This window comes from Bombina bombina, chromosome 7 (assembly GCF_027579735.1).
Source record: "Bombina bombina isolate aBomBom1 chromosome 7, aBomBom1.pri, whole genome shotgun sequence".
Lineage (NCBI taxonomy): Eukaryota > Metazoa > Chordata > Amphibia > Anura > Bombinatoridae > Bombina > Bombina bombina.
In genome coordinates, this window is record NC_069505.1 from 501,678,426 (window position 1) to 501,694,226 (window position 15,801).

The 15,801-nt window shown below is 38.6% G+C and overlaps 1 protein-coding gene across 1 annotated transcript in view; it reads left to right on the forward strand.

The window, feature by feature from the left end:
- The window catches only part of LOC128666887 (cytochrome P450 2G1), a 115,093-nt gene that overhangs the window by 15,687 nt on the left and 83,605 nt on the right, over positions 1–15,801 (forward strand). The window contains exons 3-4 of the mRNA XM_053721695.1: positions 1,463–1,625; positions 5,785–5,934. Coding sequence (XP_053577670.1) covers positions 1,463–1,625; positions 5,785–5,934 — 313 coding nt within the window. The remainder of the gene's footprint in view (positions 1–1,462; positions 1,626–5,784; positions 5,935–15,801) is intronic.

Genomic DNA, 15,801 nt, shown 5'->3' on the forward strand with positions numbered 1-15,801 from the left:
ACAGTGTCACTATATACAGTAATAGGTGGTCAGACCATCTCACAGACTGTGGGCACAGGGTACCTCCTTTTGCATACATGTAATCTGATTCACATTTTTTTGTGTGTGTTTTAAATATATATATATATATATATATATATATATATATATATATATAAAAAGATATATATCAAATTCACTTTTGGGGGGGGGGGCTTATTCAGATTCTTGCACCTGGGCCCTGTGGTTTCTAGTTACGCCTCTGCCTTCAACATTTGGGTATCGTGTCCTTTAAGAAATGGGGGCCAAACAGTCAGCTGTCTCACCAATATCTACATATAGTGCAGCACACCAGCCTATAGATTTAAAGGTTTAAAAGTCCTAGTTTTCAAAGTCAAACCAGGGTGTCCACATTGGGCAATAACCCCACCCATAGCCTTCCTAATCATGCTCTCGCACCCTGCTCACTAAACACCTTCAACTCTTCCCACAAGTCTCTCTAACTTAGCTTGGGCCTCTCGGTTCAGCAAGGCATCCAGCAATTTTGGGAGGTATGAAGGTGTAATGTGCCATCTATCGACCATAGCCAAAAAAAAGCAGTTAGCAGTATAGCAGTAGCCACAACCATTTCATGGCATCAAAACATTTGTGTGCCACATCAATATTTTTATACTCCGTGTGGTATATTGAACTAAAACTTAAAAAAATATTGATTATGCTGATAAGGTACCAGCCTATATTTTAAAAAAGCCAAGAAGTGCTATGTGAAACAGTTCAAAAGTATTATTTGAGTACAAGGATAAAAAGAAAAGAAAAACAGGGAATCCCATGTTTAGACAACAATGTAGTTTAAAGGGACAGTCTAGTCCAAAATAAACTTTCATGATTCAGATAGAGAATATAATTTTAAACATTTTTCCAATTTACTTTTATCACCAGTTTTGCTTTGTTCTCTTGGTATTCTTAGTTGAAAGCTAAACCTAGGAGGTTCATATGCTAATTTCTAAGAATTTGAAGTCCACCTCTTCTCTCAGGGATTTTGACAGTTTTCACCACTAGAGGGTGTTAGTTCATGTGTGTCAAATAGATAACACTGTGCTCACACGTGAAGTTCCAGTGAGCTAGTTTTGATTGGCTAAACTTATTGTCTGTCAAAAGTACTGAAATAAGGGGGCAGTTTGCAGAGGCTTAGATACAGGATAATCACTGAGATAAAAACTTTATTTATATAACTGTGTTGGTTATGCAAAACTAGGGTATGGGTAATAAAGGGATTATCTATCTTTTTAAACAATAAAAATTCTGGTGTAGACTGTCCCTTTAAGTTTCAAATATTACTTAGTAAATACACCAGGGGATGAAACTTAGAAAATCATATGAACATATCCACAGTCTCCATAACTTCCAAAAATATGTAAATGGCTTCAAATACTTGGATAAACATATTAATGTCACGTTTCATACTTTGTTCTCCATGTTACAGCTGAGAGACCAGTATGGCCCAGTCTATACGTTGTTTTTTTGCATGAGGCCTGTGGTTTTTATTTGTGGATATCAGGCGGTGAAGGAAGCCCTTGTAGATCATGCAGAGATATTTGGCATTCGTGGAAGAGTTCCTTCAATCGATAAATTTACTCAGGGATATGGTGAGTAAGACAAGGAAATATTATGCCTGTGTTTCAGTAGAATGTATGTTGTGTTAAACATGTAGGACTATTTCTGTTTCAACTCTACATAGAATTTTCTCATTGTTACAAAATAAGTTATAGGGGCATATTTATCAAGCTCAGTATGGAACTTGATGCTCCTGGTCTAAAGACCACTGCTTCATAACTTGTCTGCCTGCTCTGAGGCCGCGGACAGAAATCAACCCGATCGAATGCGATCGGGTTGATTGACACCCCCTGCTAGCGGCCGATTGGCCGCAAATCTGCAGGGGGTGGCATTGCACCAGCAGTTCACAACGTGCAATGATAAATGCTGACAGCGTATGCTGTCGGCATTTATCATTGTGCGGCGGACATGATACGCTACTTCGTTCTTGCTACTTCGCTCGCACATTGATAAATATGCTAGAAATGTAATATAATTAGTAATTATAGTACTTGATTTTTTTCTTCTTTACATTAAGATAGATAAAGGCCTTTGAAGATTTTACACCTTATGAAGTTACTGTGTTTTCCCATTCACACTCCCATATTGGGATTTTACTCTAAGGGCTAGATTTATCAAGCGTATACGTGCCCCCGTACGCCTCAGCTATGATAAATCTAGCCCTAAGGGCTCGATTATATATTGTGCGCCAGCTAAAACCTTCTTTTTCTCGCTGACACTCGCAGGGCTGCCCCGGTGCAATGATCGTAAAAAAGAGGAAGTCCCTGCGAGTTGCGAGATGGCTCCTATTAAAAGTAATGGAGCTCGCTGGATAGGGAAACTTCGCTCCTTAGTGCGAAGTTAGCAGAGAGCAGGGGGAGCACTTTAAAATTAAAATCCTGCAGCCAATATAACTCACATTACGCTGCTTTCTGCTTATAGCATCTTACATTTGCCTATATGTTCGTATGCATTTGTTTTTCTATTGGGGTTATAAGTGTTCGTATTGTTTTGACAAAAGCTCGCCACCTTTTAGTTGGCGAGAAAAAACTGTGATATCTGCAGTGCGAAAATCTTTATAGAATTACACTGGGATTAGTGAGACATTGTCATATACGCCCATGGAACGCCCATGTTCAGCCCATTTTACGAAAAAACAACAATTACGCTTTGCATTTTGTATTTATAAATTCAAATTTCTGTGTGATTTTTGCACATTCAGTGTACTACAATTACAATTTATGCTGTGAATATTTAATTTGATTTATTCCTGTGTAAATTAGATACTAATTTTGCGTTTTGTTAACATACGATTTTTGGTGAAGAATTTTGTTACGATTTTTGATGCACCTTAACAATACAATTTTCCCCTGCTTATTTTTGTGTGAATGATTCAAATATTTGTTTTGTATAATGTTTAAAATACGAATTTTGTTGTGCACATTTCATATGAAAATGCAGTATACGCCCCTTAGCGAGACACCCTGTTTTCAGGGTAAAAAATGGCTTTAGATCATTCCACAAGGGAAATAGAAGGACTGGCGAGCATTCTTTAATAATCTCGCCAGCCCAGAGAGCTTTTAATCATCGAGCCCTAAGTCTTAATGTTAAGCATTCTATCCAACAATGTGCCATATTACAAGCGGAGCGCTAATACCACTGAAAGTAACATTTCACTGCGCGTATTACAACTTGAAAGTAAAAAGTTAGCTTGAGAGTGAACCCGACATGCGCTAAATGTAGGACTTCAGATATCACAACCTCATTAACTCCGCCCCCATAGACTTCCATGGAGAGCATAATTGGGGAAAAATACCTTTTGCTCGCACGCTAACCAGGATCGCATTTAACCAGGTGCGCTATACCCAACATGAATGCATATTTTACATTCCAATGTTCTTCACATAGAAAATAATGTCCTATTTATTTTATGTAGATATTTCTATGTATACCTGATGTATTGTTTGTAAAATATATAGCTATACCTATATAGCTATATGGATAAATATATATATATATATATATATATATATATATATATAATATCTATTTGAAAATACATAGAACAGTTTCTCCTATGTGAAAAACATTGGAATGCAGAATATTTATAGTACATATACACAAAAACACATGAAATATTAATATTGAATAAAAAATAATTTTATTGTTTTACGGTATTTGTCTGGAAAGGGCTCCAATGTACGTGTGTGTGTGTGTGTATATATGTATGTTTGTCCTGGCATGTAAGGTTTTTAAAGGGACATTAAATCGCTGGAAACAACTTCAATAGAATGGTTACTAGACTCACCATGCTGTTCTTTTTCCTCCTGTGCCTTTAGCTCTCTTCAGAGTTGTTCTGTTATTGTAACTCTTTACAGATCCTGCTTAGTGAAGCTCTGCACATTGATACTGGGTGCCGCCATCTTGCAGCTTCGGTTTTATTTCACCTGTGACCGTACTAGTGAACATTCCCAGATCAATGATGTGGCAGGATCTTTAACAGCTGTATTGTGCACTTACGGTTAACACACAATATAGATTGAGAGGTTTATACACAGTGTAAACATTTCATAACATATATAAAAATAACACAGGTATAATTTAGATCAATGCAGCAACTGTAAAAATATAAAGTGTAAAAGTGCACAACAAAGCTGTTAAAAGGCCACTGGTCTGTGAGAGTGCACCTCTTGTCAAAAGGTGCATGAATAACAAGATGGCTAATGTCATAGCAGGCACTTGTCTAAGATAATCATTTCTGTGCCTGTTGCAGTAAGGAGTGTTATACCTTTAAGGAGGCCTAGAGCAGTGTTTCTCAACCACGGTCCTCAAGTACCCCCAACAGGCCTGGTTTTCATTATAGCTGAACCAGTGCACAGGTGAAGTAATCAGCTGATGGGTGAGAGCAGGTTAGTAACCATGGTTACTGATCAGCTGATTACTTCACCTGTGCACTGGTTCAGTTATAATGAAAACCTTGCCTTTTGTGGGTACTTGAGGACTGCGGTTGAGAAACACTGGCCCCCCTAGAATATCATTTAGGCCCCAATTGTTGTAGTCTTTCTAAGATCTCTGCAGCACGATGCTTGTGTATTGATTTCTCTTACCTTTACTTTGGCAGCAGGCCTGCCATATAGGAAGGGCAAGAGGGGACCCAGCCCAGGGGCCCATGCTTTGGGGGGCACTGCAGCAAGTGTCAGCGTGGTGTGGTGTGACAGGGTGAGTTTCCACAATTCAAATATTGACTTTAGTAAACAAAAAGTTAATAGTGTCCAAAAGCTTGTGTAGTGTCCAAAAATAATTTGCACTGATATATAGTGTTATTCTTTATATAGGTAACACTGAATATTTGGACAGGGGTAGGCCATACAGAAACCAGGGCATAAAGCGGGTGGGGAATAAGGGACTGAGGGGTCCCACAAATTTCTGTCGACAAGTTTACCTTGTCTGGCAGTTTGTTGTTTGACTTTGGCTCTCCATGACTACGCTTCTGTATCAACCCCTTGATTTGGACTAACTTGGTATTTGACTTTAACTTGTTTTTGGACTTTGCATTTGTTTAATGATTCTGCCCTGCTTTTCCCTGTGAGGACTTGGCCTGGATTGTTTGACTTTGAATTTCCTTTTACTTTGGATTCATTTACCATAAGGAGATCTACATCTGAGTCTCCTATTCAATTTTGTCTTTGTCTGGATAGCAAGACTAAACTTTTGAAAAAGTATGTTTTTATGTGGCATTTAGAGTTATTAATTTATATTTAATTTGCAGTACTTATTTGTTGTTTTGATTTGCAGGTGCTGACTAAAGTATTAGAGAGAGTTCAGCTACTAAGTTTAGTCTCATTACTCTCTTAACTCTAGCCTTTGCTTGGTAGCTATATTTAACTTGCAGTATCTCAATAAGGGTTTATGGTGAGTTGGGCCTTTCAGCAACTGATTCAAGCTTGTAATATTTTAGGACAACAGTACTCCACTTGACACAGGTAAAGACAAAGAAAACTGTTTACTGATTAGTATAGCTGCACTTAGTATGAAGCTGTGAAGCTTAAACGTCAGTAACAGTAAGGGGTTTAAATAAGAGAACTGATTTAAAGAGAGCTGTAAGCACAGGATGAAAATAATATAATAGTAAGTAGTACCCATGCTATTGTAACTGAGCCCAGCAGTTTCTCTTTAAATAAATTCTGCCTAATGTGTACCAAAATATTTCAGGAATTGGTTTTGCAAATGGGGAACGATGGAAGCAAATGCGACAGTTTTCATTTAAGACTCTAAGGGAATTTGGACTTGGGAAGAAAAGCACAGAGTTGAAGATTCAGGAGGAGGCACAGAATCTGGTGAATGAAATCAAAACAATAAATGGTAAGTTCAATACATTTACAAAAACAGTGAAGGTTTCTAAAATATTCAATGAAAGAAGCATTATTTTTCATTTTTATTCCTTTGGCATAGTGAACTTGGGACTTATCTCTATAGTTCAATATATTCGATTTACAATATCTATTATATAGGTTGCAGTCTGTATGTTAATTTGAATAAAGTTGATGGGTATGAAAGTGGTTCATAAGGTTTAACACATATAAAGATAAAGTGCATTATTGAAACTATTAGTAACTATCTTGCTGACATGTGTGTTGGAAAAATTAATAGAATTGTAAAATATGCTAGAGAGCTACTTGTTGCTCTAAATTCAGAGGTGCGTTTTCATATTCTCATAGCCTTTGGCTTATTTTAAATTGAAACCCCAATTTAAAATTCTCACTACATAAGATATACAATGTTATATATGCCATGCTGTCTCCAATGACTCCCTTTTTGTCTCTCTCCTTCTGGTAATCATCTCTGTCCTTTGTGCTAATTCTTAATCTTCCCCTTTAACCATATACACTCCATCATCTGTTCCATCATCTTTTAGTGCACACTCCTTTTTATCATTCATGTATCCCCTTGTTGTCCTTTTTCTCTTTGTGCCATTCTTCTCTGTTTTGTACCATCCCCTTTCTCATATTAACAACCCTTTTGCCCCATCATACTTCTCACTCCTGTTTATGTCATTCATTCCCCTTTCTGTGCCTGCCTCTTAACACCTATAACATTTTTTTTTTAATTTTTGTAATTAACTCTCTCCTCTATGTTTTCCTGCACATAACAGCATATTCCTCAACGTTTATATAAAAAAGCTATAAAAATATTATTGGGCACCATGTCAATGTGGGACTATTTATCTGTTTATCTATACTCACCGGCCACTTTATTAGGTACACCTTTTCAATAGCTTGGTAACACAGATTGCTAATCGGCCAATCACATGGCACCTACTTAATGCATTTAGGCATCTAGACGTGGTAAAGATGACTTGCTGAAGTTCAAACCGAGCATCAGAATGGGGAAGAAAGGGGATTTAAGTGACTTTGAACGTGGCATGGTTGTTGGTGCCAGACGAGCTGGTCTGAGTATTAAAAAAACTGCTGATCTACTGAGATTTTCATGCACAACCATCTCTAGGCTTTACAGAGAATGGTCTGAAAAAGAGAAAATATCCAGTGAGCGGCAGTTGTGTGGACCAAAATGCCTTGTTGATGTCAGAGGTCAGAGGAGACTGAGCAGACTTTTTCGAGATGATAGAAAGGCAACAGTAACTCAAAAAAACACTAGTTACAACCAAGGTATGCAGAATACCATCTTTATATGCACAACACGTTGAACCTTGAATCAGATGGGCTACAGCAGCAGGAGACCCCACCGGGTGCAACTCCTGTCAGCTATGAACAGGAAACTGAGACTGCAATTCACACAGGCTCACCAAAATTGGTCAATAGAAGATTGGAAAAATGTTGCCTGGTCTGACGAGTCTCGAATTCAGCTGCAAAATACAGATGGTAGGGTCAGAATTTGGTGTAAACAACATGAAAGCATGGGTCCATCCAGGGGCAGACTGACAAGTCGGGCAAATCGGCCCTTACCTGACGGCCCTGCTTCTTAGGGGCCCCATTATGCATCATACTGAAGCAGTATTTTTAAAAAATCTATTAAAATGTATTTATTTTTATTTTTTTGGTCTTTGGATTATTTCTTTTATGCGGAGTGGGGGGCAGTATGTGCGTGGTGGTTGTGGTGGAGTCAAGGGACTCAAATGTGACTTAGTGCATTAGCTTTAAGCGGCTGGCCAACTTCCTTTTCACCTGGCTGTTCAGCTCCACCCACACGGCGTGCACACACAATTTAGAGGAAGCGGCACTGCAGCAGCGTATCAGACCGTGTGGCCACGTGTGGTGAAGGAGCACTACTGAGTCAGGCGAGGTGACAACGACTCAGGTAAGTGAAGAAGGTCTGGAGCCTGCTACAGGAGGCAAGTAAGCAGCAACATATGTTTTTATGATACCCTTCAGTTTAGTTGTGCTGCTGATCCTGGTGACAGGTAGGATTAGATATGTTCACTCTGTGTTTGGAGAATGTATAACTTATTTGACACCACTGCAAACAATGCAAAGCGTTCTCTCAGGGGCGTAACTACTGGGGTCACGGGGTCGCCATTGCGACCAGGCCTATCATTGCAGAACTTGCAGGGGGCCCACAGCCAATGCTCCAAATGCTCAGTCCCCTTCTAAGCAGTGCTCTCTTACTAGTATGCCACGCTTCCCTCCCGTGCACAACTATTTCTGGATGGTGTTATATATATATATATAACATAATTTATGTAAGAACTTACCTGATAAATTCATTTCTTTCATATTAGCAAGAGTCCATGAGCTAGTGACGTATGGGATATACATTCCTACCAGGAGGGGCAAAGTTTCCCAAACCTTAAAATGCCTATAAATACACCCCTCACCACACCCACAATTCAGTTTAACGAATAGCCAAGAAGTGGGGTGATAAGAAAAAAGTGCGAAAGCATATAAAATAAGGAATTGGAATAATTGTGCTTTATACAAAAAAATCATAACCACCACAAAAAAAGGGCGGGCCTCATGGACTCTTGCTAATATGAAAGAAATGAATTTATCAGGTAAGTTCTTACATAAATTATGTTTTCTTTCATGTAATTAGCAAGAGTCCATGAGCTAGTGACGTATGGGATAATGACTACCCAAGATGTGGATCTTTCCACACAAGAGTCACTAGAGAGGGAGGGATAAAATAAAGACAGCCAATTCCTGCTGAAAATAATCCACACCCAAAATAAAGTTTAATGAAAAAACATAAGAAGAAGATTCAAACTGAAAACGCTGCCTGAAGTACTTTTCTACCAAAAACTGCTTCAGAAGAAGAAAATACAACAAAATGGTAGAATTTGGTAAAAGTATGCAAAGAGGACCAAGTTGCCGCTTTGCAACTCTGATCAACCGAAGCTTCATTCCTAAACGCCCAGGAAGTAGAAACTGACCTAGTAGAATGAGCTGTAATCCTATGAGGCGGAGTCTTACCCGACTCAACATAGGCAAGATGAATTAAAGATTTCAACCAAGATGCCAAAGAAATGGCAGAAGTTTTCTGGCCTTTCTAAAACCGGAAAAGATAACAAATAAACTTGAAGTCTTTCGGAAAGACTTAGTAGCTTCAACATAATATTTCAAAGCTCTAATAACATCCAAAGAATGCAACGATTTCTCCTTAGAATTCTTAGGATTAAGACATAATGAAGGAACCACAATGTCTCTACTAATGTTGTTGGAATTCACAACTTAGGTAAAAATTCAAAAGAAGTTCGCAACACCGCCTTATCCTGATGAAAAATCAGAAAAGGAGACTCACAAGAAAGAGCAGATAATTCAGAAACTCTTCTGGCAGAAGAGATGGCCAAAAGGAACAAAACTTTCCAAGAAAGTAATTTAATATCCAATGAATGCATAGGTTCAAATGGAGGAGCTTGAAGAGCCCCCAGAACCAAATTCAAACTCCAAGGAGGAGAAATTGACTTAATGACAGGCTTTATACGAACCAAAGCTTGTACAAAACAATGAATATCAGGAAGAATAGCAATCTGTCTGTGAAAAAGAACAGAAAGAGCAGAGATTTGACCTTTCAAGGAACTTGCGGACAAACCCTTATCTAAACCATCCTGAAGAAACTGTAATATTCTCGGTATTCTAAAAGAATGCCAAGAAAAATGATGAGAAAGACACCAAGAAATATAAGTCTTCCAGACTCTATAATATATCTCTCTGGATACAGATTTACGAGCCTGTAACATAGTATTAATCACAGAGTCAGAGAAACCTCTTTGACCAAGAATCAAGTGTTCAATCTCCATACCTTTAAATTTAAGGATTTCAGATCCTGATGTAAAAAAGGACCTTGAGACAAAAGGTCTGGTCTTAACGGAAGAGTCCACGGTTGGCAAGAGGCCATCCGGACAAGATCCGCATACCAAAACCTGTGAGGCCATGCCGGAGCTACCAGCAGAACAAACAAGCATTCCTTCAGAATCTTGGAGATTACTCTTGGAAGAAGAACTAGAGGCGGAAAGATATAGGCAGGATGATACTTCCAAGGAAGTGATAATGCATCCACTGCCTCCGCCTGAGGATCCCGGGATCTGGACAGATACCTGGGAAGTTTCTTGTTTAGATGAGAAGCCATCAGATCTATTTCTGGAAGTTCCCACATTTGAACAATCTGAAGAAATACCTCTGGGTGAAGAGACCATTCGCCCGGATGCAACGTTTGGCGACTGAGATAATCCGCTTTCCAATTGTCCATACCTGGGATATGAACCGCAGAGATTAGACAGGAGCTGGATTCCGCCCAAACCAAAATTCGAGATACTTCTTTCATAGCCAGAGGACTGTGAGTCCCTCCTTGATGATTGATGTATGCCACAGTTGTGACATTGTCTATCTGAAAACAAATGAACAACTCTCTCTTGAGAAGAGGCCAAGACTGAAGAGCTCTGAAAATTGCACGGAGTTCCAAAATATTGATCGGAAATCTCACCTCCTGAGATTCCCAAACCCCTTGTGCCGTCAGATACCCCCACACAGCTCCCCAACCTGTAAGACTTGCATCTGTTGAGATTATAGTCCAGGTCGGAAGAACAAAGAAGCCCCCTGAACTAAACGATGGTGATCTGTCCACCATGTCAGAGAGTGTTGTAAAATCGGTTTAAAGATATTAATTGAGATATCTTTGAGTAATCCCTGCACCAATGGGTCAGCATACAGAGCTGAAGAGGTCGCATGTGAAAACGAGCAAAGGAGATCGCATCTGATGCGGCAGTCCTAAGACCCAACATTTCCATGCATAAGGCTACCAAAGGGAATGATTGTGACTGAAGGTTTTGACAAGCTGATATCAATGTTAAACTTCTCTTGTCTGACAAGGACAGAGTCATAGACACTGAATTTATCTAGAAACCTAAAAAGGTTACCCTTGTCTGAGGAATCAATGAACTGAATGGTAAATTGATCCTCCAACCATGAAATTGAAGAAACAACACAAGTCGATTCGTATGAGATTCTTCGAAAATGAGAAGACTGAGCAAGTACCAAGATATCGTCCAAATAAGGAAATACCAAAACCCTATTCTCTGATTACAGAAAAAAGGGGCACCGAGAACCTTTGAAAAAAATTCTTGGAACTGAGGCTAGGCCAAACGGTAGAGCCACAAAACTGGTAATGCTTGTCTAAAAAGAGAATCTCAGACACTAAAAGTGATCTGGATGAATCGGAATATGCAGATACACATCCTGTAAATCTATTGTAGACATATAATGCCCTTGCTAAACAAAAGGCAGGATAGTCCTACAGTAACCATCTTGAATGTTGGTATCCTAACATAACGATTCAATAATGACAGATCCGGAACTGGTCTGAAGGAATTGACCTTCTTTGGTACAAATGAAGAGATAAAATAAAACCCCAGCCCCTGTTCCAGAACTGGAACTGGCATAAATACTCCAGCCAACTCTAGATCTGAAACACATTACAGAAATGCTGAGCCTTTGCTGTGTTAACTGGGACACGGGAAAGAAAAGAATCTCTTAGCAGGAGGCCTTAACTTGAAGCCAATTCTGTACCTTTCTGAAACAATGTTTCTGAAACCAGAGATTAAGAACGGAATTGATCCAAATTTCTTTGAAGAAAACGTAATCTGCCCCATACCAGCTGATCTGGAATAAGGGCCGCACCTTCATAGGTACTTAGGAGCTGGCTATAGGTTTCTATAAGGCTTGGATATATTCCAAACTGGAAATAGTTTCCAAACTGATACCGCTCCTGAGGATGAAGGATCAGGCTTTTGTTCCTTGTAAGGAAAGGAACTAAAATGATTATTTACCCTGGAAAGAAAGGGAAAGCAAAGATGACTTAGAAGACATGTCAGCATTCCAAGTTTAATCCATAAAGTTTCTCTAGCTAAAATAGCTAGAGACATATACCTGACATCAACTCTAATGATATCAAAAGATGGTATCATCAATAAAATTATTAGCATGTTATAGAATAATAATAATGCTATAAAATTATGATCTGTTACTTGTTGCTTTAAAGCTTCTAATCAAAAAGTTGAAGCTGCAGCAACATCCGCTAAAAATATAGCAGGTCTAAGAAGATTACCTGAACATAAGTAAGCTTTTCTTAGAAAGGATTCAATTTTCCTATCTAAAGGATCCTTAAATGAAGTACTATCTGCCGTAGGAATAGTAGTACATTAGCAGGAGTAGAGATAGCCCCATAACCTTAGGGATTTTTGTCTCAAAAAACTCTAATCTGTCAGATGGCACAGGATATAATTTGCTTAAACGTCTAGAAGGAGTAAATAAATTACCCAAATTATTCCATTCCCTGGAAATTACTTCAGAAATAGCATCAGGGAGATAAAACACTTCTGGAATAACTACAGGAGATTTAAAAACCTTATTTAAACGTTTACATTTAGAATCAAGAGGACCAGAATCCTCTATTTCTAATGCAAATAACACTTCTTTAAGTAAAGAACGAATAAATTCCATCTAGAACAAATACAAAGATTTATCAGCATCAACCTCTGAGACAGAAACCTCTGAACCAGAAGAACCATTATCAGTATCAGAATGATGATGTTCATTTAAAAATTCATCTGAAAAAAGAGAAGTTTTAAAAGACTTTTATGTATACTAGAAGGAGAAATAACAGACATAGCCTTCTTAATGGATTTAAAAAATAAAATCTCTTATGTTATCAGGAACACTCTGAAAATTAGATGTTGACGGAACAGCAACAGGTAATGTAACAGTACTAAAGGAAATTTTATCTGCATTAATAAGTTTGACATGACATGCAATACAAATAACAGCTGGAGAAACAGATACCAAAAGTTTATAGCAGATACACTTAGCTTGGTAGCTCCAGCACTGTGCAGTGACTTTCCTGAAGTAACTTCTGACTCAGTTGCAACGTGGAACATCTTGCAATATGTAAAAGAAAAAAACAACATATAAAGCAAAATTGATCAAATTCCTTAAATGACAGTTTCAGGAATGGGAAAAAATGCCAAAGAACAAGCTTCTAGCAACCAGAAGCAATAAAAAATGAGACTTAAATAATGTGGAGACAAAAGTGACGCCCATATTTTTTCGCGCCAAATAAGACGCCCACATTATTTGGCGCCTAAATGCTTTTTGGCGCCAAAAATGACGCCACATCCGGAACGCCGACATTTTTGGCGCAAAATAACGTCAAAGAATGACGCAACTTCCGGCGACACGTATGACGCCGGAAACGAAAATAGAATTTTTGCGCCAAAAAAGTCCGCGCCAAGAATGACGCAATAAAATGAAGCATTTTCAGCCCCCGCGAGCCTAACAGCCCACAGGGAAAAAGTCAAATTTTAAGGTAAAAAATGTTAAATTAAAATGCATTATCCCAAATATGAAACTGACTGTCTGAAAAATAAGGAAAGTTGAACATTCTGAGTCAAGGCAAATAAATGTTTGAATACATATATTTAGAACTTTAAAAACAAAGTGCCCAACCATAGCTAGGAGTGTCACAGAAAATAAGACTTACTTACCCCAGGACACTCATCTACATATAGCAGATAGCCAAACCAGTACTGAAACGAGAATCAGCAGAGGTAATGGTATATATAAGAGTATATCGTCGATCTGAAAAGGGAGGTAAGAGATGAATCTCTACGACCGATAACAGAGAACCTATGAAATAGACCCCTTAGAAGGAGATCACTGCATTCAAATAGGCAATACTCTCCTCACATCCCTCTGACATTCACTGCACGCTGAGAGGAAAACCGGGCTCCAACTTGCTGCGGAGCGCATATCAACGTAGAATCTAGCACAAACTTACTTCACCACCTCCATCGGAGGCAAAGTTTGTAAAACTGAATTGTGGGTGTGGTGAGGGGTGTATTTATAGGCATTTTAAGGTTTGGGAAACTTTGCCCCTCCTGGTAGGAATGTATATCCCATACGTCACTAGCTCATGGACTCTTGCTAATTACATGAAAGAAATATATGTTACAAAGAACGGGTTTGTGATAACGGCGCAAGTTAGGTGTGAGTCTCGAAAATCCCTATTAGGGAAAAAATGCTAGTGTTACACTATGCTGCCCCAAATTACCTATTAGGACTGTGGGATCCCCAAACCCCACAATCCCAATACAGAAAAAATATTGAGCCAAGGGAAAGTAAAATATGAAGGGCGCTCAGTGTGAAGAAAAGTGTAGGCGAATAGAAACTAGGCCACTGTGGGGGGATGTGGCCTAGTGGTTAGCTCAAGCGCACCTGAAGCGGGAGGTTGTGGGTTTGAATCCAGTTTTTATTGCGATTATTGACAATATCCTCGGCTGGGTTTATACCACCCAGTTTCTATTCGCCTACACTTTTCTTCACACTGAGCGCCCTTCATATTTTACTTTCCCTTGGCTCAATATATATATATATATATATATATATATATATATATATATATATATATATATATATATATATATATATATATATATATATATATATATATATATATATATATACAGGTAGCCCTCGGTTTACGCCGTGGTTAGGTTCCAGAAGGAATGGTTATAAATCTAAACCGTTGTATATTGAAACCCAGTTTATAATGTAAGTCAATGGCAAGTGAGGGAGTTAGGTTCCAGGCCCCTCTCAAAATTGTCATAAGTAACACCTAATACATTATTTTTAAAGATTTGAAATGAAGACTTTAAATGCTAAACAGCATTATACACCAAATAAAATAGATTGTATTATCATCAAACTAAGTTTAATGAACAAAAACATTTTTTTACTTGCATTTTTCTGCAAAAAGTTCTCTGAATTGTTAGCATCTTAGATAATATTGGGTCTGCAACTATTCTATGCATTTCAATCTGCAGTGATTAATAGGCAGTTAGGCACCCTCACCTCAAGCAGCTGGGCAGGAACATAATAGGGAAGTGGCTGCTAGATCTTGTTGCTCTATAGCTCTGGTCTAGCTACACTGAATAAATTCCAGCCTGCTTGTGTGCTAAGCTTGCATAACTTTGCTGCAACACAAGCGGACAGCTCCACCTACTGGAGCACTAATTAGTGCACTGCTTTTCAAAGCATTTCAATAGCAGTCACATGACTGAAAAAAAAGGTTGTTATTCTTAAACGGCGCAAATTGAACTGGCGTAAACTGAGGGCCATGTGTGTGTGTATATATATATATATATATATATATATATATATTTATTTAGGTAGGAGTCCAGCAGGGAGTAGCACTCCTTAATTAGTGATGTCACAAATTGTTCGCCGGTGAATAGTTCCCGGCGAACATAGCTTGTTCGCGTTCGCCGCGGCGGGCGAACATATCTGATGTTCGATCCGCCCCCTATTCGTCATCATTGAGTAAACTTTGACCCTTTATCTCACAGTCTGCAGACACATTTCAGCCAATCAGAAGCAGACACTCCCTCCCAGACCCTCCCAGCTCCTGGACAGCAGCCATTTTAGATTCATTCTGATCCTACATTCTTAGTGAGAGGAGGGATAGTGTAGCTGCTGCTGATTTTATAGGGAAATTGATAGCTAGGCTAGTGTATTCAGTGTCCACTACAGTCCTGAAGGACTCATCTGATTTATGCTGTAAGGACAGCACCCCAAAAAGCCCTTTTAGGGCTAGATCATCAGTCTTTTTTTTTTTTTTTTGCCTGTGTAATTTTGACTGTGAAACATCAGTCTGCTAGTGTAATCTAATTGCAGTTGCCTACCTGCAGTGCCACCACTAATATCTGTTGTAACAGTAGTGTAA